A 23,034-nucleotide genomic window follows, 5' to 3' on the forward strand; every position below is an offset into this window, starting at 1 on the left:
ACCACAAGACCTGCTCTCCTTCCATAGATGGAGCAGTAGTAGTAGGAATTGTGCGAACCTAAGAACTCTTGTGCTCAACAATACAGTTTGCTATGCCATGTCTGAATTAGGCCAACATCATGACAGCAAACATCCCATATACACCTTGCTAGTTAGTCTCCAGGTTGCAGACAAATACTACCGACTAGTTGGTATGAGTGAGAGCTCTCTTTGGCAAGCTTTGAGGCTCTGCTGTCTTAATCAAAAGATAACGTCTGCTGCAGTCATAGGATGCCCCCATGCAAGCTCCAACTTCCCACACCGTCTCCAGAGTTCCACATCCCCTTCTACCCAGTTGGAAACAAGGATGTTTTTAAATCAGGGGTTCTCAAACTCTGTGTCCAGAGATGCTGTTGGACTACAGCTCCTATCATCCGCGGCCACAATGGCCAAAAGCCGTTTTGGCTAGAGATGATGGGAACTGTAGCCCCACGACAACTGTGGACTCAACTTTGGGAATCTCTGGTTTGGAGCATGAGCCTAGGAAAGGGAGCAGGGGGGACCTCCAGGAACTGTGTACAAGCAGCCTAATACTTCCAGCGAGAAACAGCTTCACAGCCCAGGAACACAAGATTTATTCCCCTCCTTAGGAAGTGATAAATGCAGTGCACTGGCAGAGGCCGCAAAGCCCACTTACACAGTCTTTTCGGAAACCGTCTGTGCCACCAGTTCATAAATCTGGGCTCCATTTTCTGACATGGAGATGACGAAGAAAGCTTTGTTATCTGGGGGAAAACACAGAGGCGGTTAAATCTGAAAACAGCATGTCTAGAATTCATATTGAGGCAAGGAGCTGGGGGTCGGGGGGGGGGAATCTCCCAGAAAGCCACACGAGCATGGAGTGGCACTTTGCTTGCAGAGATCAAAGTGTAGTCAAATAGGAAAAGGTTACTTCCCCCCAGGCAACTTCATCTTAGCTAGTGAGCTCACCCAGACCTAAGACAATTACTGTCCCCTCTGGGACCGATCACAGCTCTCAGCTGGTGCGTTTCCCCAGAGCTATGGCAGTTACCGTTACCAAAGGAGTGTCCATGTTTTGAAGGAAGCTGACCTAACTTACAGGCTTTTCCACATGGACACGCCCCTGCTTGAAGAGGCTTCCTGGAGTCATTTTGCTCTTCTCTATATGGATTCAACTTTCCCACTCCATTCGTATTTGCAGAGGTTGCCAAAAATCACTCGGAGCGTTTGTCCCCTGAGATGGTAGCGATGGCCACGATTTGTGGGCCTGGCGCATGGAGGACTAGAAGCCACCTCTCTGGGCAACGTTTCTGGCTGCACTAACCTGTGGCCACCTGGCGCACCAGGACCGTGTTCAGCTTGATGACGGGGCTGAATGTGTGCTTGCTGTCTGCCGTGGGAGCTAGGATCTTGCTGTGACATCGCAGCACCAACCTATCGTCCTGCTTCTGCAACAGCACCAGAACATCCTCCAAGAGCAGCGTGTAGAGATCTGCAGCAGGGTGATAAAAGACGGCCAGGAAGAGGTTACAGACCACTCTCCGTGGTAGGCAGAAGGATGCGTCCCACGCAGAGCCAGTAATCAGCAGTGCACCGGCTTCACGAGGCAGCCAAGTCATTCCCTTCGGAGCTACAGATGGGGCTGAATCATCTCGCGAATCACTGCTGTGTCCTTGCACGGTCTGAATGAGCCTCCATCCCATTGCCAAATGCACAGGAATAGCTTGATCAGCTCTAAGAAACCTACCTACATTATTGTGAGTACCAGGGAAACTTGACATGCATATGTGCCTCCAGGGTCCAACTGGCCCCCCTCACGCCGCCCCAAACCTCATGGGAAGTCAGTAGACCTTGGAGGGCTTACCAATCGTCTTGTCACGATTCACCTTCCAGGTCAGAGGCCCTTCGTGAATCATCCTCTTCTTGGTTAAATCCAAGTTCTGTCAACACAACACAGAGCAAAAGAGTAAAATTCCCAGGAAGATCATGCATGCAAACGGGAGGAATTTATAGCATTGCTCTTTCAAAGTATGGCTGTCAACATTCGTAATTGCAAAATTAGGAATTAGCACCTAGCCACAGTAGTTCTGGAACTCTTGTGAAGGCGTTAGCCAAGCAACACATGCACTGTAATGCGGAATGCTTTTTCACGAATTATGAAAAGAAACTTGCAATAGCATGAAGCAGTGTCAGACCAAAAAAAAAAAAAAGGCATGAAGAAAATGTTAAGGTCTGCTTTATACACTGGCAGCAAAAGGATCTATAAAGCTTTCAAATCTACAGGGCTCCTCTCATGGCTTTCCACTCACCCTGAACTCATCCAGCATAGGGCCCTCTGACTGCTTCAGGTAGGACAAGTCAAGTCGACGCTGATAGTCTTCCAAATGCTAGAAATGAAAGAGAAGGAAGCCAACCAAGTCGGTCAAACTGAGCCAGGTGCAACCAGGTGGGTCATAGCTCAGTTGGCAGAGCACCAGCTTCGCATGCATGCGGAAGGTCCCAGGGTCCAGTCCCTGACAGGGCGGCGAAAAACCTGCCTGAAACCTTGGAGAGCTGCTGCTAGCCAGTATAGACAACGATCTACTCTGAGTTAGATGGACCAATGGAAGGCACCTTCCTATGGTCCAAATGCCAGCATTATGCAGCATTTTAGCAGCAAAGCTACACACAATCTTTTTGCTATAGATGCTACACACCGTTGTCGAGGGTCCCTCATAGCTTGTGCAAACTCAGGTCTCTCTCCCTCCTCGCCCCGCTCACCTGCTTGTTCTCCGCTTCTTTGACAGCTTGGTTCACGTAGTTGAGGATCTGCCGGCAGTGATCTGCTGCCCTCTTCACTTTCTCCTTCTCCTCACTTTGCTCTAAAACGAGACAGAGATCAAGGTGGCGCTCTCCAGAAAGCATCCTTCCCAGGTTACAGTTTAACGAACTGAAAGCGTGCCTACGAGTCATTTTTTTGCATGTATTCCTGGCTTCAAAAGACCTCCTGCCTGCCTGCTGCTGCAGAGCTGCTTCTAGAATCCTACAACCATGTCGGGAGCAATCCCTTTGCCTTGGCTCAGAAGAGAACCATCATCATATAGGGATAGTGAGACCAAAGGAAATGGGCAACAGCTTTTCAGAGGATATAATTTGCAGACTGTGCCACTGAAATAAATGTTGCCGCCTGTCAATAGTAAACACTCAACATTCTGAGAGTCACAAGGCAGCTATTAGGACAAGCTGCGAACATTGCACCTTATCGAGCGATGTTTTAGAAAGCAAATTACAGCGCTTTACTCCCCGCAAAAAAAAAATAATATTTACCAAGATTGTATACAGGCATGTGCATTGTTACAGCCCTTAGGTCTGTGTTGTGGCAACCACAACAAAATTAAACAGCTCCATTTCCCATTCACTCTCCCTTAGCCCCACACTTATGAGCTCTCTGGGATGCTTGAGTATTCTCTCAAAAGAACGATGTTTGCATTATGTCTTGGTGACCGAGAGAGGAGTTTCTCCCCCACATTCTGAGCAAGACGTAGGGGGGCTCAAATGGCCGAGGTAGCAATGAGACAGGGGCCGGAATTCAGATTTTTCAAAGAGAATGCGTCATGGGACCAGGGATCCTTCGGAAACTTGAAACTGTTCTTACAGCTGCCCTAAACCCCTACCACCCACTAGCAGACAGAGCTTTGTGATACCTGAGTACTTTGCAATATTATCCAGCAGAAGGGGGTATTTGGTCAGCCTCTGCATTTCAGTGGGAATTATATCTTTCAGCTGCAGCCGGCGACAGAGCGGATTGCTCTCAGCATCCTAAATTTAAACAGCATAATAACCACATCTGTCATTTTTATTAAACCATAATTACCTGAACGCGTACCGTCTATTCATCATATGAATGTCTCACTGGTTCACATTTCTGGCAATTAAATACAAGTCAAGGAACGCCAAGATTTATCAGACCGACAACACAGTCCCGTTGTCTGGGGCCATTACAGAGAGGAAAGGCTCATCACAAAAGCTGGTGGGGGCTTCCTTCCCTCACACGGACGTGATATCATCAGCCATCCATCTCAGTCACTGACTTAAATGGAGACATCTTTGTCTCTCGCGTGATGGAGAAAGAGCAGCACGCTTTCCAGAATACCATTCCCTATTCGAGATCCCAGCCAATGGCTGCAAAGGCCTTTCCGTGGTGATGTGGGGATTAAGCCCAGGCAGGCTGTCCTTTCCTCCTCGCCTAACAGGATATTGTACTTCATCTAGTGTAAGACACCTACCAGGTCTTCCGTGGCCCATAGCACAGCCCTGTTTGGAGGGTTCAGCACTCCAGCTCCTACAGATGTGTGGGGTATTCCAGCCCGTGAGGGTGGAGAGCTGGTCTTGTGGTAGTGAGCATCACCTCTGCCCTTTGCCTAAGCATGGTTTACATAGGAACATGGGAAGCTGCCATGTACTGAGTCAGACCCTTGGTCCATCTAGCTCAGCATTGTCTTCACAGACTGGCAGCGGCTTCTCCAAGGTTGCAGGCAGGAGTCTCTCTCAGCACTATCTTGGAGATGCTGCCAGGGAGGGACCTTGGAAACCTCTGCTCTTCCCAGAGTGGCTCCATCCCCTGAGGGGAACATCTTACAGTGCTCACATGTGTAGTCTCCCATTCAAATGCAACCAGGGTGGACCCTACCTAGCTAAGGGGACAAGTCATGCTTGCTACCCCAAGGCCAGCTCTCCTCCACTTGCATTTGGATGAGTGACTACATGAGAGGGCTGTAAGATATTGCCCTGAGGAGATGGGGCTGTAGCTCAGTGGAAGAGCCTCTGGCTTGCATGCAGAAGGACCCAGGTTCAATTCCTGGCAGCATCTTCAGATAGGGTTGGGAGAGACTCCTGCTTGTAACCTTGGAGAGCTGCTGCCAGTCAGTGTAGACAATACTGCACTAGATGGACCAAAGGTCTGATTCAGCAGCTTCCTACGCTGGTATGAGGAGGGTCTCTGCCAGACCATACAGCCAACCTGGACCATGACCGACTGGATAGCTCACACACCTGGCTTGCTATGCTGACCACAGGGACGTTCTGGAGGAAACATTATCTGCTAATCTACACTACTATCGTCCAGAACAGCTCTCGATTGACCTGAACTGCAATTAGGACCATTTCCCCATACGTTTTGGGATTTAGACTCTTCCCTCAGAAGTGATGGCCAAAAATAATCCACAGCCAAGGGAACATACTGGACATACTCCACCACTGTGCCCTCTCTGAAGCCTCTACTGTTCTTCCCACAGGCATCGGCTAGACGGAGAACCCGGTGAGATTTACCTGGACAAAAGTCTGGAAGCGGGAGTCCTTCTTCTGCCGGGACTTAATTACCTCCAGAGCAAAGGGCTGGTTGCTGCAGAAGGTGGCCGTGGCGTGCTTCAGTTTCTCCTCCCCTGCTCCGCTGAACTGAGACAAGAAGCCAAAGAAACCAAAATGTAGAAAAAGAAGAAGTGCTCACTACAAGGCCATGTGCCGCACCAGCAGACACCGATGTTATTCTGATAACAAAGACGGATGGGAGGCTCCAGATTTGGGTGCACCCAAGGTAGAGCATCAAATGCCGCCCCTGCTTGCATGAAGCCTCCTCCCCCTCTTCCCTTTTGGAGTGGGTGGGGGCAGGAGAGCACCTTGCTGCCACATTGGTGTTCCAATTATTTGCTGCCTGAGGCGACCGCCTCGTCTCATGGAAGAGGCGCCCCTGGGTTGGGGGTGAAAGATGCACCCAGAAAATGGGACTGGCCAGGCCCTCCTGTAGCCCTTTGCAACAGCCCTTTTTGCTCTGTTTTCCTGCACTGGAACTTGGGGGCAGGGATTCCGACTGTGCCTGAACATTCTGTATCTTTGCACATGGGTGGCCCATGGAAAACTCCCAAGAGGCTGGATATCGGCAGTGCACTAAGTAGGGCAAAGATTATGCCTGGTAGAAACAGGCACAGCTCAGTTCTGAGTGTAATCAGGGTGGGCTTAGAACACATACTTCATGCTGAAGTCACATCATGGAGCACTTTCTTTGATAAAAGTCTTGTTGGAAGATTAGAAACTGAACTGAACCAGAACATACATCTTAAATAACAGCCCTGCTGGATCAGGCCCAAGGAGGCCTCTCTAGTCCAGCATCGTGTTCCCCACAGCGGCCCACCAGATGCCTCTGGGAAGCCCACAGGCCAGAGAGGAAAGCATGTCCTTTCTCCTGCTGTTTGTCTCCTGCAACTGGTATTCATGACCCATGGCCATCAGACCAGTAGCCACTGACAGACCTGTCCTCCATGAATTTGTCTAAGCCTCTTTTAAAGACACCCAGGCTGGTGGTCATCACCATATCCTGTGGCAGAGAATTCCATAGGTTAATTATGCACTATGTGAAAAAGTGCTTCCTTTTATCGGTCCTAAATGTCCTTGCATTTTCATGGGATGACCTCTGATTCTAGTGTTTTGAGAGAGGGAGAAACGTTTCTCTCCCTCTACACCATTCTCAATTCTCACACTCCGCACACCAATTTATTCTTCTGAGAATAAAAGGGACTCCATCCACAAAATGAAGCCAAGATGTTATAACCTGAACATTTTCAAAGATGGTTCATTTCCTGGTCTGCTCATCACGTCCCGAATTCTCTCTCTCATATATATATCCCACCGCCTTCACTGGCAATTTTTTTTTTAAAAGACAGAACAAATCCTCCCTTTTTTGCAGGTCACCTTTACACTAAATGACTCATTCATTCATTTATTGTTAATTGAATAAGAAAGAAGCACTCAGCTAGATAAAGACTCCACAAGAGAAGTGAAACACGTACACCATGCTGAGCTGCCTCCATCTTCCCACAGTCTCGAGTCTCCCCTGCCCCCACCCCAGTTCAACGTCATTCTTTCAGAAATGAAGAATTCCAGATAATAGGCTCTCAGACAAGACAAATTGCCAAGGCTGACCTGTGGCTCTATTTGCTATTCCATTGCCAATCTTCTTTTTCTAAAACGTTTTCACTTTCCAGAAGACCAAAAAGTAAGCAAACAAAGTTCAGTTTACCCAAGTTAACAAGTCCTCTCCAATTTGATCAATAACTGATGTCTCGTTCCTTTTTCGCACCGCTTTCATCTGCTCATTCAATCCAGCTGAACAGCAAAGAAAAAGCAGAGAGGTGGAAATTAGCACCAGGTCTGGAAACAGAGTGGCAGTGACCCCCAAATCCAATGACTCTTAATGCACTTGAGAGTTCCCAAGCTCAAGGGCATCCACAATGATGTTGACATGACTCAGCCCACTCAGATTTCATCCACAACGTGAGCATGGAGCAAGGGGAATGGTGCATTCTTGCTCCAGCCAGAAATATGCAGCAGGTGCATTGGAGATTCCACAGAGCTTTGGCTGAAAATCTGGGGAAGGCCTCCACATGTTACTCTTGCATGCACTACACACACCTCTCCTTCTTCTAACTCCTGTTTCATTTCCATACTAACCCCTTTCCACCATCTCTCCTTACTTCACCCCTTCTGACATTCACCTTCTCTGCCAACCTGACTAATAATAAAAAGAAGCAAACACACACCACGAATGATGCAAATTCTCAAGGATAACATTTAGAAAATGGCATGGAAGCTAACTAGGTTTAGAGGAGGCCAACCATTCTGAGGTGCAGTGTGAATTGGGGGAGAAGCTAAGTACAGTAAGCAGCTTTCCCCTGCCCCCCCAATTCAGTGTTTTGCTGATATCCCCACCCCCTAACCCCTAATTCCCCATTGCTTCAATGGCTTGATATTCATGGTTTCCGTATCTGCGGTTGTACCGTGGAACGGAACCCCCGCGAATATCGAGGTCGTCCTGTAAACTGGAGGCTTGAGATCAAGTGGTTTTGCAATGAACATCAGTGTCCCCTGTATCAGGGATTCCCAGATGCTGATAACTACAACCCCCCCAACATCCCCAGCCAAAGCCAATTGCAGCTGGGGATTATGGGAGTTGGTGTCAACAACATCTGGGTATTCCTGATACAGGGAACGCTGGTGAGCATCTATCCAAACATTATTCCAGTAGCTCTCTCTGCTGGAAGAGTGTGACATGCATGGCCATCGCCTTGAGGCAGCAATTCACAGCCTTGGGCCCCAGATGTTGCTGGACTTAAACTCTCATCATCCCGAGCCACAATGGCCAAAAGGATTATGGGAGTTGAAGTCTAGCAATATCTGGGGGCCCAAGCTTGGAAACCACCATCTTAGGATGACTCTTACTTGTGCATCAATACCCATGAGGCGTGTATCTCCCACCACTGCTGTTTTGAGAGCAGCCGGAGGCAATGGGTGGCCAGAGGCCCTCACTCACCATGGAGCTGAAGGATATCCTCCAGATTAGAAAAGATTTTTCGCAAGTCGGAGTGAGGCAAGATTCCTTCGCGGGATACCCGCTGGTAGAAGACCTGATCCAGGACCTTCAGTGTACGGACATGGGCACGCTCAGTGTAAAATAACTCTGGAAAGAAGGAGGAGAAACAGAATAGCTGTAAAGGCCTTTCTGTAGAAAAAGGAAGGATAGGAAGACGCCCAACAGTTTAAATTCGGAAGCAAGAATGGTCAGGAAGTGAGGGAGTTAAGCAATTTAGAGGATTACATCAGCAGTTTAAATCTCTCAAAAACCCCATTCTGCGTGCCAACTGCCTCTGGGAGAAGGATGCACTCTTAACCCTGCAAATAATCAAATGAGTAGGGAAGAAGATTTTGATCCCAAGGAGTGCATCAGCACCTTCCAGGCCACTGAGTTACCGGGGGTAATCGATTCGCTTCCTTGAAATTAAGGAGTATTCCTGAAGGTTATGCTTGGATCATGCTTCCCGAAGGAACCTGTGGTTGCCCTTTGTTCGTCTGCCACCTGCCCTTGAGGTCCATGTTTCTCTCTGCCCCTATTCTGGGAGCCGGACCAGAACAGACTCCACTTCTCCTCCTCAAACATCTGTGTACATGGACCATGACCCTACAGCTTGTGCAAAAGCAGACATTTTCATGCTAGCCATTTTCATAAATAGTGTTTTATTATTAACTGCCACACTGTTATAATACACTTTAAACGTACAATAAGGTAGCCTTTAAATTCGAGGTGGTTTTAACAAAGGAAGGAAGGCGGGGAGGGGGCTGTAGCACAGTAGTATTGTACCTGCTTTGCATGCAGACGGTCTCAGGCATCTCCAGGTCGGGCTGGGGAAATCCCTGCCTATATTCCTGGACGGCTGCTGCCACTCAGTGTAGACTGGAGGTTTCCCAAACTTCAGCCCCCAGAAGGTTGTACTACAACTCCCATCATTCCCCACCTACAGCCATTGTGGCTGGGGATGATGGGAGTTGTAGTCCAACAGCATCTAGGCCCCCAAGGCTGGCAATGCCTGGTGCAGATAATATATTTATATCAGGCAGCCTCCTGTGCAGGCCACGAAGACAAAACTTGCACTGCTGGGAGCCGACAGGTTTCTAACCGACAACTTTAGTCACTGCAAGGGAAAGATGGGGGTGCCCCCCCCCCCGCACCAATGTACCATTAATCACTTCCTGGCGCTTAATTTCAGAGGGCTTCAGGCCGAGCAGCACCTCCCGGCTCACAAGCTGCTGCCAGTTGGGCAGGTCTGTCTCCACATCAAAGTCAAAGAGCTCATCTTCGCTCTGGATGTCCCCAGCACCCATGCTGTCTGTCCTAAGAGGAGGGAAGCTTCCGTGAATTCTTAAGGCAGGAGGAGAATCGGCTGTTTTGTTCTCCAGCCACCCCCCCCCCGCAAATCCAGTAATAAAATGCCCCAAAGATCTGATCTCATGAACCATCTTATGGTCAGGAATGGAAGCGGGGAAGATTGCCTTAAGATTGCAGGGGTGGGCAGCCTTGGTTCCCCAGCTGTTGCCAAACACCTCCTGTCGTGCCTGCCCCTGCCTTGAGAGACAGAAGGACTTTGCCAGAAGCTCGGTGACTCTTACTGATGGTGCTGCTCAAGGAGGAGAGTGGGAGAAATTTCCCCTTTCCTAAGGAGGGTCTGCCCTGGTTTGCATTTGAATGGGAGACTACGCGTGTGAGCCCTTAGGGGATGGGGCCGTAGCTCAGTGGAAGAACACCTGCCTGCTTGCATGCAGAAGGCTCCAAACTCCCTCCCTGGCAGCATCTCCAAGACAGGGCTGAGAGAGACTCCTGCTGCGCCTGCAACCTTGGAGAAGCTGCTGTCAGTCTGTGTAGACAATCCAGAGCGAGATGGACCAAGGGTCTGACTCGGCATATGGCAGCTTCCTGTGTGGCTTTCTTTTACAGTAGTTGGGTAAACTGAGATGGAGGCAGCTTGTGTGACTTATCCAAAGCAACACTATGAGTCACCTTAAAGGGGCAGAGAGCTCTTTCCTCAACAAGAGCATCAAGAATGGACTTTGAACTCTCCCCGTCTACCCCTGCTTAAGTAGGGCTGATGGTCTCAGTCCCTTGCGCCCACAGATCAAGACACACCTCCCAAATGCAGGCATGAATAGCCTCAGCACCCTCTGCCCTGCCCTACAGTATCAAAGCAGAACTTTGCAGCAATATATTCTGATTCCGCTGCCCTCCCTATTGACAGGGCAGAAAGACATTTAAGGTACAAGGTTGTTTACGTTTTTTCCTCCTCAGGGCACAAAGCCCAGTCACATTCATACTTGTACTCACTTGCGGAAAGATTTGGGTGTTCCCAATTCTGCTAACCTAGGAAGGAAATGAAATCGGTATCAAACACAGATTGATGGAGCCGGTCTGCCGGGCACAAACCTTATGCCACTCTCCAAAATCCTAGGCACAGGTTTAAGGTTTGTGGCCGACAGACTAAATTACTCCTGAGCTGTTCTACAGGCATTAAAGAGTCCTTTGAAGCAACTCTCGACTTGAACTGTTGAGTTACTTAGTCTGGATGTCAACCCATGTCTCTTATTAGTGAAGGTGCCCAATATTATAGGCCACAAGTGCCTCCCAATACAGGGAAAGCTGAAGAATAGCCAAAATACTCAGCAAACTGCCATGAATCGCCCATGGTTCTATATAGATCAGCATCTTACTGAATTCTCTCTCACTGCCCCACAGCACCGTGGTCAGTGAAGGCTAAGGCGGCCCTGAGGCGAAGACATACCTGTCTAAATCTCCTTCCTCTTCCTGCAAATGGTCCAGTGGAGGGGAGGGGAAGTCAAAGAGGGTGTTGGGTGTGCGGGGGGCACCGTCTACACAGTCACTATATGATGGAGGGTCTCCAACTTGTTTTGGCCCTAAAACCATAAGAACATAGGGGAGGGAGGTTACAGCCATGCTTCTCAGACCTTGAAAGTCACACCCAGCTTCTAAAACAACCAGAGCCCGAATCGCGAGTTATGTTCAATGCTCATACAATCTATGTACATTGTATACAGGAAAAGATCTGGATACAGCAGGCCTACTCATCTTAGGCCCGCTCCAGCTGTTTTTGGACTACAACTCCCATAATCCCCAGACACAGGTACAACAACATGTCTGAATAGGGGCTCTAGTAAACTAGCAAGGACACTTCTGATCTGTATCCTGAATTTCAGGGGTCCTGTACCCAGGTTTGCTTTAAAAATGGACGCAGGTACAATCATTCACACGAAAACAAGAGCAAGAGTACACACTCCTGGATGCAGGTATAATATAAATTCTATTCAGACATTATGTTGTATGACTGTACAGATGTCTGTCCATTTCTATACCTGCTTTTGCTTTTGTGTGTGTGTGTGTGCACATAACCCGTGAAGAGGGCCCAAAGTGTCTTCCATAACACCCTTTTATCTTTGGCCCATTCACATGTGATGTTCCACACTCATATGAAGAGTGTACATTGTACAGAGATACAGCTGTATACTCAGGTACAGTCATTAACATGTTATGTTGAACTCAGGTTCAGAAGGACACTGCCTATCTGTACCATACATTTGAAGGACGTTTATCCAGGTTCACTTTGAAAATGAACACTGGTAAAGTCATTCACACAAACAGGTGTACGAGTGTACAGACTTCTGTACAGCAGAATGTCTGAATAGGGCTCTTATGTCCCTGTATCACTTCCCTCCCAGAAAGCGGTAACTGAGGTCTGGGACCTGCAGCAACTGAAAGCAGAATGCAGCACGTGCTTTGAGAAACTCTAGGGGAGGTTTAACATTTCCTCTCGAAGGGAAGGATGACGTCAACAGCAAGCACATTGGGGTGGGAGGGTGGGTTTTTTTTTTAACAATGCTTCTCTTCCCACCTGTGTCAGTGTCCTTGTTCCCTTCCTGAGCTGGAAAGGCTCCAGCAGCGAGTGGAGACATTAGGTTAGCAGTTGGGAAGGCTGCATCTGTGCCATCGCTGGACCCGCTCTGGCGCATCTTCGCCGAGTCTGGTGGCTCCGGACTGATGGAGGAAGGTGTGGATAAGTGCTTTGGGTGGCGCTGCTTTTGCAGTTCCATGGCTCGGCCTACTGGATAGACAGGAAGCAATTAGCAGTATGCCGATGGTTCTCGCCCAAACAGCAGGCCTTTCATTGAACCTGAGGAACCAGGAAAGAAGACGTGGGGCCTATGAAGCTGCTGTCTGCTGAGTCAGACCCTTGGTCCATCTAACTCAGTGTTGTCTTCCCTGACTGGCAGCAACTTCCCAAGGTTTCAGCAGGGGTCTTTCCCAGCCCCACCTGGAGATGCTGCCAGGAACAGAACCTAGGACCTTCTGCATTCAAAGAAGATGTTCTTCCACTGAGCTATAGTCCTTCTCCAGAAGAAGCTGCCTTCTACTGAGTCAGACCTTTGGTCCCTCTAGCTCAGTACTGTCTACACTGAACTGGCAGCAGCACTCTCATTTTAAAGACAATGAACATGCCACACTTCAAAGGAAAATGTCCCACTATAGCTTGCACGCGGTAGTTCATTTTTCGCATGAAAACAAACCGATTGGCAAGAAATCAAACTTTGAGACAAGACAGACGAGCCGACAGAAAGAGGAACCTGCATTTCCTCTGCCCAACCTACTTGCATAGCTGTCGTGGCGACTCGGTCTCCGGGGAGGTCCTAGGATGTTGGGGAAGACTCTCCTCTTCTTTTCGTCCCCTTCCTTCTCTTTCTTTATACTTTGCTAGAGGAGAGAGGCAGCCACGAAAAGAGTGACTGTTAGCAAGATGTCCCATTTAAAGGACACTTTCATTGACTTGTTCAGATCCGTGGGTACTGGCAAAGCACCAAGTCCGAAGAAAGGAAGTACTTTTACTCTACGAGTAAATACAGGAACTTTGAGATGGACTTTTACCTTGTGTTCACTTGCCTACCTGGGTCAGCATTCTGACTGAAGATGTGCCACCATTACCTTTATCTTGGGCAGGAATCCAATCCGGCCCCGCTTCTGATCGAGACTCCGGGGCTCTTTGACTCTCACGCCCAGGTGCTTCATGTAGGCGAGAACAACATACTGCATGCTTGAACTGCAGGGAAGACCATGAGACACTTAAGCTACCTAGAATATCTCATCAGGCTGATTGCGTGAAGCGGCAGGAAAGAACAGATTAGCAAACGATTCTCTCTCCCCTCACCGCAGTCAAGTACTTCTTTAGCATTGAAGTAGCGATTTATAATGCTATGACAAAAAACGCGCTTCCCTCTTTATTTATCTCTAGCATTTCTACCCTGACTCTTTAGCAAGACTGCACAACTTCAGCCACTATTGGACTACAACTTCCATCATCCCCAGCCACAGCTGCCTTTGTACTACAACTCCCATCATCTCCAGCCACCGTGGCCAATAGTCTGAGATTAAAAGGAGTTCTGGTCCAACATCTGCAGGATGGCCCAGGTTGTGCAGCCCTGGTCTACAGAAATGATCCAAGTGACATTATTCGTGAGTTCTGCTTACTCAAGTCAAAATGTACAATTGTGCAGAAAGTGAACTAAAGGTTATACCAGCCCAAATCTACTTGAATTGCAGCATCACTGCTCACCAGAAACACACACTGCAATTTATGCAATGGGAGTGGGCAATATTTTAGCCGTCCGCAGATTTTGCAAACACAAGGTCTAAGTTTCAATCCCCACCGCCTCCATAAAAAGAGGTCCGTGACCTTTGACCTTAGACACCACCCCTATCAGGGTCCCAGGCAAGCAGTCTTTTTAGATCAGGAGCTCTTTGGGACAGAGGGCTATGTGGTTTCTTTTCTATAGAAACCGCTTCGAGAACTTTTGTTGAAAAGCGGAATACAAATATTCATCATATATTTGTATTATGAATACTGATATACGGCTTTTCACCCTAAACATTCTCAAAGCGGTTTATATAGAACGAACCGCATACTTCCCTGTCCCAAAGGACTCATGATCTAAAAGGACTGCCTGCCTGGGACCCTAAAAGCCAACAAGAATGGACACAGCTGGACTAGATGGTCGAAAGAAGATTAGTATAAAACATAAATGATGTTTGCCAACAAAGCCAGCAGAGGGCTCTGTCGGCCTGCTGAGTGTGCACAAATCACAGAAGGATTCACCCAGAGTATGGCAAAGACACTCCCAAAAACCCCAGAGGAAAAGAGACCTTGGATTACCTTTTCTCCTCTTCTATAGGCTGGGAGGTCATCCTGTATGGAAAGAGGCAAAAGAACCTGGTGTTGTATCATGCTTTCTTATTTCCCACTAGCACTGGATTGCTTATCAGAACTCAAGACTCTGGAATGTGCTCCCTGCTGAAATAAGAGCCTCTCCATCTCTGACAACTTTTTATAAGTTGCTAGGACACATTTATTCACCCCAAGTTTTTTAACCAGACTTGTGGTTTTTAATTGTTTTAAGGTTTTAATTTCTGTTTGAATTTGTTTTATGCTGCTGTAAACCGCCCAGAGACAGAAGTTTGGGGTGGTGTACCAATAAAATAAATAAAACTAGCTGGGCCGGGTGCAAAGCATCTGTGCCTCTATTCCCCCCCGCACCCTGCCCGCTACCATTTTCTTTCCCTCCCTGCCTGCCCCCACTGCCATTATTTTCTTTCCCTCTCGCTGCCATTGCCATTTTCTTCCTCCCCACCATCTTTTCCGCCTCACCCGCAAGCCTGTCTGCTTCTGCCACTTTCCTTTCCCCCTGCTGGCAGCTCGCTCACAAACTCTCGTGAGAGCTGCCACGCATGGGATTAGCAACAGGTACACCTTAGAGAAATAGACAGATAGATAGTGCTGAATACTCCATCCCCACTCCCAAAACTAAGCTCAGCCAACAGTAGCTGTACGCAATTGTGACCTGTGTTTGGCCTGGAGAGCCACCTTCTTGCAGAGACCTGTCACAATGAAATGCAGTTGGGATTGACCTCTTCATCAAGTTGCTTTCTCTGCTTGCGGAGAGCTACACCCACCACACACACATACTTACAGCACTTCTTCAATTTTGGCAATGATCTGCTCTGCACACGCTCTCTCCTTCTCCAGCGTGGTCCGGTCACGGACACGTTCTGCATCCAGCCTGGTCAATTCTCCTTCCGCCAGCGTCAGTCCCATGCTGCGTTTCTGCCTGAAGACACGCAGACGGGGACAGGGACATGAAGAACACAGTAATGGAGAAAGGCAGAAGCAATGTATTCCCATCACTTGAGGAACAGCTTTTGCTTTGCATGCAGAAGGTCCTGGGTTCAGTACCAGGCATCTGCAAGCAGGGCTGGGAAATAGCCTAATCCAAACCCTGGAAAGTTGCTGCCAGAAAGTGTCGACAGTACTGAGCTAGATACACCAAGGGCCTGACTCAGAAGACAACGGTTTCCTACCTAATCAGGGCAGTCGGTGTGTGCCTAGAGGGCACTGTTCTAAGACATGCGTCTATCAAGCGACAGGCCCCTGGGCAAGCTGTTTCCAGCACACTATGCTTCATGCTGCAGAAAGCAGAGGCAGCACACAGATCACAGAGCTAAACTCCATGGCTGCATCACTATTAACACGCAGCCCCTTTTGATACACTGGAGGGCAATTCACACAATTGCCATTAGAGTAGGAACCTCCTGCCCTAATCTGGGAGTTGGGTGCTCTCTCGATTTTCCATCTTCTGTGACAGTCAGTCAAGCCCCAGATGAGGACGACGGCTTCCCCACCAACCTCGTGCAGAAGCTGGGGGCGGAATCTGGGTAGGGCACGCTCAGTCTAACAATCAAGCTCCCTGCTTCTAGTGCTCGGCTCCTGAAATAGAGGAGGAGGCCTCTCCTATCCCAATGGCGATCGTGTGAACTGCCCTAGGGAGTCCAGTGAATAGGACGCAATACATTGCAAAGGAGAAGCAGGGAAAATGCTGGATAGCAAAGGAAACCAGCTGCAACCACTGAAAGGCTTATGCCTGTGCCAACAGAGTTGTTTCCCTCCCAAATGCAAACAGCAACATGCACACAAAGACCCAGTCGTCAAATAGTGGCTTGGCCGAATGCTGCAGAAATGAGCCATTACACTTCTAGAAGGGCCTGAGCGCCAACTTTCTATGGAGAACTTTGCTAGGCAAAAAGCAGACCAGAATTTTGAACAGAAAGAAACTTAAAGAAAAGAAAAGAAAAAGAAAAAGAAAAAGAAAAAGAAAAGAAAAAGAAAAGAAAAAAGAAAAGAAACTTAGAATCAATTTCATGGAGAACTAAGGCAGAGTTAGAAAAAAGAGATCTTCTCTTTCCAGAAAGGCTTGTGTCTCTATGAGGCCGCCTGGTGGGATAGCTGGGGGGGAAACGCTACAGAAAGGGCTGAAGTTACCCCGCCTTCCTTACCCCCAGCAACAATAGCCTGAGACCATTGTGGCTAGGGATGATGGGAGTTGTCGTCCCACAACATCTGGGGACTCACGTTTGACCACACTTGCTCCAAGAAATGCAATAACTCTCAGGATGACTCCATTACTGTGGTCTGTGCCAGAGCAGTCCCATATCTAGAACCCCATGGATGCCCCCCTCCCCCTGCAAAGGAACAACAATCACTCTTCGGAGCATACAGACAGCCAGGCGTTTAACAGGTGAACAACATATACCTAAAATCTTCAAGGTGCTTCTGGACCTCAGGGAAGACTTTATCTTGCACAGTTTGAATATAATAGCGGTGCAGCTCTTCAGGAATCAAGTCCAGCCTTCTCTTCTCTACAAGTTACAGAAAACAGTAATCCGTTACATTCAGAGCAATGCCAGACAGAGATTTAGCAGTGATATTTTTTGCCTCGTGTTTTGCAGCATGGATATCATCAAGCTACATATCTTAAAAACGCAAGGATAGGAACGCAGGAAGCTGTCTTCTATCGAGTCAGATCCTTGGTTCACATCTAGCTCAGTATTGACTCTACACTATCTGGTAGCAGCTCTGCATGGGAGGAGCGCTGGTCTTGTGGCAGCAAGTATGATTCGTCCCCTTTGTTAAGCAGGGTCTGCCATGGTTGCATATGAATGGGAGACTACAAGGTATTTCTCTTAGGGAATGAGGCCACTCTGGGAAGAGCATCTGCATGCTTGCAGGCAGAAGGTTCCAAGTTCCCTCCCTGGCGGCATCTCCAATTTAGAGCTGGATGAGATTCCTGCCTGCAATCTTGGAGAAGTCACTGCCAGTCTGTGTAGTCAATACCGAGCTAGATGGACCAAGGGTCTGACTCGGTATATGGCAGCTGCCTATGTATTCAGGCAGGAGTCTCTCACAGCCCTGCCTGGAGATGCTGCTGGGGATTGAACCTGGGACCTTCTGCATGCAAGCAGATGTTCTGCCACTCAGCTACAGCCCCGTCCCCTAAGGGGAATATCTTACAGCAGACAGTGGTCACATGTAGTCACCCATCCAAATGCAATCCAAGGCAGACCCTGCAGAGCAAAGGGGATAGTTCATACTTGCTACTGCCAGACCAGCTTGCCTGCGGTATCTGGCAGCCCACAGCATATCTTTGTCCTAAAAAAGCACCAGTGCCACTGTCTATCAGAGGATCTTGCGTAGACACAAAACAGAGAATATAGGACTTTAATTTTTTTTAAAAAAGCTCTCTCTGTACCAGGGCTTCCTAATTTGTGGTACTCCAGATGTTGGTGAACTACAACTCCCATCACCCCCAACCACAGCTGGGGGGTGATGGGAGTTGTAGTTCACCAACGTCTGGAGTACCACAAATTAGGAACCGCTGCCCTATACAGTATCTAGAACAAACTTACCTAAATCAGAAGATATTTCGTCTGGAACTGGGACCTTCAAATTCTGCAACAATAAAAGGCACAAATGAAACATCCATTTCTCGCCTGGATTCAGCCTAGGCCCTTCCTTCACGCTTTTAACCCCCCAGCCTCACCCCGAAGAGGTACCGTCAGTGTCATCTGACAGTACAACACATGGCAGGAGGAGAGAAAAAGAGACCAGCTTAGCTTAGCAACAAGCATGCCCCCCTCTGCTGAGCTCACAGGCCCCTGCTTAAGGCCACGATGTCCAAGCACCATGTCTAAAAACGAATCTGCCTTGGAAATCTGAGGGACTATGTCCATCCTGCCTAAATGCAAGCCTTTGATTTCAGAGCCATTACGGGACTCATCAGGCCAAGCTGAACTAGCTGCCCATTTGTTAAACATACAAGGAGAAAAATGGCGCGTTTGCTTTGAAACCTACCGCAGCTCGCTCCAGGAAGAACTGATTAAACTCAGCAAAGACACGGCGAGTCTCTTTGGAGTTTGTTTGTTTGTACAGGTCCGCGAAAAGATAACAAAGCTACATTAAAAAACCAAAGAAACAACAGGGAAGAATGCTTAATTCTAGCGGCGAGTGTCAATCTGTTACATTCAGATTTTCAAGGGGATAAAAATTTCCTTAGAGACCCAGTTAAGGCCCTGAGATAAGGCAAATGCTAACTCCAGTCGCTATGTGCTCTCTGCGCTTGTTTCCACGGCGGAGTTTCTGAACCAATTTTATCGTCTCAGATTAAATGGTTTTCTTTTCCAGGCTGCTACTGTGTTAACCACACTTGCACCTGGATCTGTGCTGCACAGGGTTTCAGAATTGATTAGCTTCCCGTGAAAGGACTGCTTGCAAGCAGACATCTTACCAGCGAAGCCGGGTCAAACTGGGACACGACATGATGCAGGAAGACAGCCAGGTGAGCTGGGCGAGATTTCAGCAGCTCTATATTCTGGAAACAGCTGCACTGCCCATTGATCTGTACACACACAGGAGAAATCATTGAAACTTAGACCTCCCAGCTGTGTGCATCCCTCTTCCTCCTCCACATGTTGTCCATTCAGGAGAAGCTGGACAAAAATTCATCTCCTGTTCTTTTCATACCAGTTTGAACTCTTAATTCAGGTTTCCACACAAATCAATCAATATCTCTCTTACACACACCCACACCACACCCACACACACCGTTCTCAGAGCAGGGCAAGCAGGGTGTGTGACCTAGGTCCCGCTCTCTCAACCCCCCTTGAAACTAACTAGAAGCGGCCCTCGCACTGGCTGATTTGCCCCAGGCCTTGCACACACACACACACACACACACACCGCCCCAGGCTCTCTAAGGTTAGCTCTGCACAGACATTTACAAATCCCCAGTCACCCAAAATATTATGGCAGTGTTGGGCTGAAAAACTGAAGTACCAGTATCAAGAGTTAAGCAAGCCAGTGCATTTAGTAAGGCAAATAAAACTCACTTCTCACAAATAAAGAAAGAGGACGGCTCTCAGCACAAACCCTTAAAATAAGGATGACTGTTGGTCAGCTACAGGAACATAGGAAGCTGCCTTATACCAAGTCGGAACTTTGGTCCATTTAGCACAATGTTGTCTACACTGACTGGCAGTGGCTCTCCAAGATTCCAGCCTGGAGAGGCTGACAGAGATTGAACCTGGGACCTTCTGTATGGAAGGCAGATGCTCTACCACTGAGCTGCAGCCCCATCCCCCAAGGAGAATCTCTTACAGCTGACGGTGCTCCTGTGTAGTCTCCCATCCAAATGTGAACCAGGGCAGACCCTGCTTAGCAAAGGGAACACTTCATGCTTGCTACTTCAAAACCCACTCTCCCCTCCAGTATCACCATGGCAGTGCATCCCCTAACAAGGCTTTCCAAAGGGAAACTGTTTCCCCTCCACAAAACAAAAACAAATCCCAAGGACAGACCTGCCGCTTAAGCACAGGGAAGAGATTACATTACAATGGTCAGCAAGTATGAAGGGAAGGGACAAGATCCCGGCAGAGAAGAGTGCAACTTTCACCTGCTCCTGTTCACCATCAAAATCATCATCTTCTGCTCCTATTATCGGAGGAGCCATTCGTGAGGAGGGGCTTCCAATACTGGACTGAGAGTCCTGGTATAGTTGTTGGGGGGAGGGGGAGAGAGAAAGAAAGCAAAGAGTGCAATTTATTACTCTTTTTGCCAACTGAAGATAAGCACAAGGCCAAGTTCTGTCTCTACCACCACTTCCGCCTCAACTAGCAATTTTACTCTGCTAATTAGACTAGGGAAAATACAACTTTAGAATACACGACCTGGCTGGAATACTGTGATTATTTCAAGATGCATTTGTTATTTTGTTTGCACTGTGATGATGTTTTACCAATGTTTTGCCATTGCAAACCACCCTGAACACCTTGTGGAAAAACTGGGATGATTATAATGCTTTAAACTAGGCCTTGGCAGATTGCACCACCTCACTGTACAGAATGCTGTGAAAATTAATGTTTAGCAATCTTTGAAACCTGCATAAGTCTTTTGTGCCAGATCTCGTCCTCTGAAGAAAAATAACAGCACTCCTTAATGTCAAGAGAGAACCTGCCCATGTGTGGCTGTAGATTTGCCTCTCAAGTTCAAGGGTACTCCAGGGAAAAGCAGAAAAACACTTCAGACCCACGTACTGTGACCCATTAAGATATAAAATATCTCCACCTAGGTGCACAGGACAGACAGAGAGACCGAATAATGCTATTCAGAGTGCATGCACAGCTGAATCAAGTCACTGGTCTCACCAAGCCCAGTTCTTTTGAATGACCAGTAGAAGCTTTACAGGATGGCAGGCAGAGGGCAGGGTTTGAACCTGGGACCATCTGCATGAGCTCTGCCACTGAGCTAGTGATCTCTTCTCTAAGATGGATTTGAGGACTGATTTTTAATAGGCAGCAGAGAAAACTCCCTCACTGCAAAATACTAAATCACCCCCAGCCTCAGAGGCACGATGCCTCCCAATGCCAGTTGCAGGGGAGCAACAGCAAGCAAAAGGGCATGCCCTCAGCTCTGGCCTGTGGGCTCCCCGGAAGCATCTGGTGGGCCACTGCATGAAACAGGATGCTGGACTAGATAGGCTTCCTTGGGCTTGATCCAGCAGGGCTGTTCTTATGACTTTGGAAATGTCCATGCAAGACAGAAAGGCCCAGTTTCCAATACACAATCTGAATTTATCAAAAACACAACCTTAATTTTTATTTTATTTTTAAAAAACCCTTAGCTAATTAAAGATTATAATGTCATCTGCAAGCTCAAAAACCAAAAGAGGAAATCCTGGGAAGAACAAAAGGTTCCTGACAGCAAAACTACTGCCAAGATTTTCATCGTGCACTCACAGTATCTTGAGTCTCACTCTTCTCTGGGCTCTCATCCAGATAGATTCGCTCCTTCAGGCCACTCCGGGGACTCTGGGAAGAATGAAGAAAAATCAGACCATTTACTATTCAGGGCTTGCCCTGTCAAACAATTGGAAGTTCAACAAAGAAAGGATTATCAAACATGTCAAGTATCACTCTCATCAGGACTGAAAACATATTCCAAAAGCCTTGAGTACCAGCATCACATGTTTAGGAGACCCAGCAACTGAATTATTGGTTTTGTTTTCCCAGTCCTGCACATTATAGCAGGTCTTGTTTTAAGAAGTTATCATGAACACTTAACCTAGCAACAAAGGGGACATTATGCCAATGCTATCTCAAAATTATGTGGCCTTAAGAATATCAGAAGTTTTCTATGATATGGAGGGGCAAGTCAGACTATCCTGGCATTTAAAATAATGTAAAATAAGTTTTTCAAAATGCTTCACAATTTCAACCCTCTCTTTTTATCATCTTGGGTTCACAGATTTGGTGCATGAATGCATGAGCTCACAGACACAGACACAGACACACACTCTCTGGTAACTTTGGGGGGAAAGCTGTTATACAAACACATTTTTAAATCCCCCCCCCAATTGTATAGAATATACTTCATCTTCCCTCAAACATATAACCCCCAAAGTGGCATGCACACACATACTTGCAAGTTTTACTAAACATCTGCTCAGCTATTTTCTTAAAGCAGGAAGAAAAAGTCCCTAATTCTGGAAGTTTCTACATTGATTCGTAGGGATGATGGTTCTTGTTCTTTGTTTCGTTTCTTTTAAACTAACTGTGGTCCTAAATTAAGAGCCTTTTCACTCAAGTTAAAAATGCCCCTGGATATGAAGGCTAGCGTTTCAGACCCATTCACCCCCATTACTTCCTGCTTATGAAGTTGTATATCACAGAAAAACGTCTTCCTTAAAGGTCTGCGTGCGAGCGTGCACAAACACAAACACACACACACCTTACCAGAAAGTACATTGCCCGATACAGCTTGGTTTCAGACAGCACCGACACATTATTGCCTCTCACTATATTAAAACCACAAAACACAGCTGGGGAGATTTGGCTTGTAGGGACCAGAGCCTCTCCACAAGCAAAGGCACCTACCACAGCTCACTATCCAATAAGCAAAGGAGGACCGACAGCTAAGTGGAGAGGAACTGAAAGCTCCCACCTTGACTAGAGCAGAAGACCACAAGGGAAAACCCTCTTGCCCAATGCTTCTTATAGATGCAAAACCCTTTCACTTCTTCTTTCCGTACTGAAGTGCATTTTAATGATTTGAAAGTGATAACAGGCATGTTGGAATACAGCTCTCAAGCTGCTTGCTTCTGTGGCGTTTCGTTAGCGATGGAAAGCTGGAAGCAAGGACTGACACTGGTTCATAACTGGGAAGTGCATCGATTCTTGAACCAGGGTCCCATTGTGGGACTTCAGCTCCCACGATCTCCAGCCAGAATGGCCTT

At 47.7% G+C, this 23,034-nt stretch overlaps 1 protein-coding gene across 4 annotated transcripts in view; it reads right to left on the minus strand.

The window, feature by feature from the left end:
• ARHGEF12 (Rho guanine nucleotide exchange factor 12) overlaps window positions 1-23,034 on the minus strand; it is a 100,027-nt gene that overhangs the window by 16,039 nt on the left and 60,954 nt on the right. For 3 of the 4 annotated variants that reach the window (XM_053269178.1, XM_053269176.1, XM_053269179.1), the window contains 23 exons: window positions 21,539-21,610; window positions 20,197-20,289; window positions 19,033-19,143; window positions 18,600-18,698; window positions 18,155-18,197; window positions 17,002-17,107; window positions 15,385-15,522; window positions 14,571-14,603; window positions 13,346-13,460; window positions 13,015-13,117; window positions 12,261-12,470; window positions 11,136-11,268; window positions 10,682-10,717; window positions 9,543-9,697; window positions 8,342-8,488; window positions 7,052-7,137; window positions 5,308-5,433; window positions 3,684-3,798; window positions 2,761-2,861; window positions 2,310-2,387; window positions 1,865-1,940; window positions 1,325-1,492; window positions 677-764 (listed from right to left, as the gene is read on the minus strand). In XM_053269178.1, the coding sequence (XP_053125153.1) occupies window positions 677-764; window positions 1,325-1,492; window positions 1,865-1,940; window positions 2,310-2,387; window positions 2,761-2,861; window positions 3,684-3,798; window positions 5,308-5,433; window positions 7,052-7,137; window positions 8,342-8,488; window positions 9,543-9,697; window positions 10,682-10,717; window positions 11,136-11,268; window positions 12,261-12,470; window positions 13,015-13,117; window positions 13,346-13,460; window positions 14,571-14,603; window positions 15,385-15,522; window positions 17,002-17,107; window positions 18,155-18,197; window positions 18,600-18,698; window positions 19,033-19,143; window positions 20,197-20,289; window positions 21,539-21,610 (2,432 nt within the window). The remainder of the gene's footprint in view (window positions 1-676; window positions 765-1,324; window positions 1,493-1,864; window positions 1,941-2,309; window positions 2,388-2,760; window positions 2,862-3,683; window positions 3,799-5,307; window positions 5,434-7,051; window positions 7,138-8,341; window positions 8,489-9,542; window positions 9,698-10,681; window positions 10,718-11,135; window positions 11,269-12,260; window positions 12,471-13,014; window positions 13,118-13,345; window positions 13,461-14,570; window positions 14,604-15,384; window positions 15,523-17,001; window positions 17,108-18,154; window positions 18,198-18,599; window positions 18,699-19,032; window positions 19,144-20,196; window positions 20,290-21,538; window positions 21,611-23,034) is intronic. The other variant, XM_053269177.1, reaches the window with a different exon arrangement.

This window comes from Hemicordylus capensis, chromosome 8 (assembly GCF_027244095.1).
Source record: "Hemicordylus capensis ecotype Gifberg chromosome 8, rHemCap1.1.pri, whole genome shotgun sequence".
Taxonomy (NCBI): Eukaryota; Metazoa; Chordata; class Lepidosauria; order Squamata; family Cordylidae; genus Hemicordylus; species Hemicordylus capensis.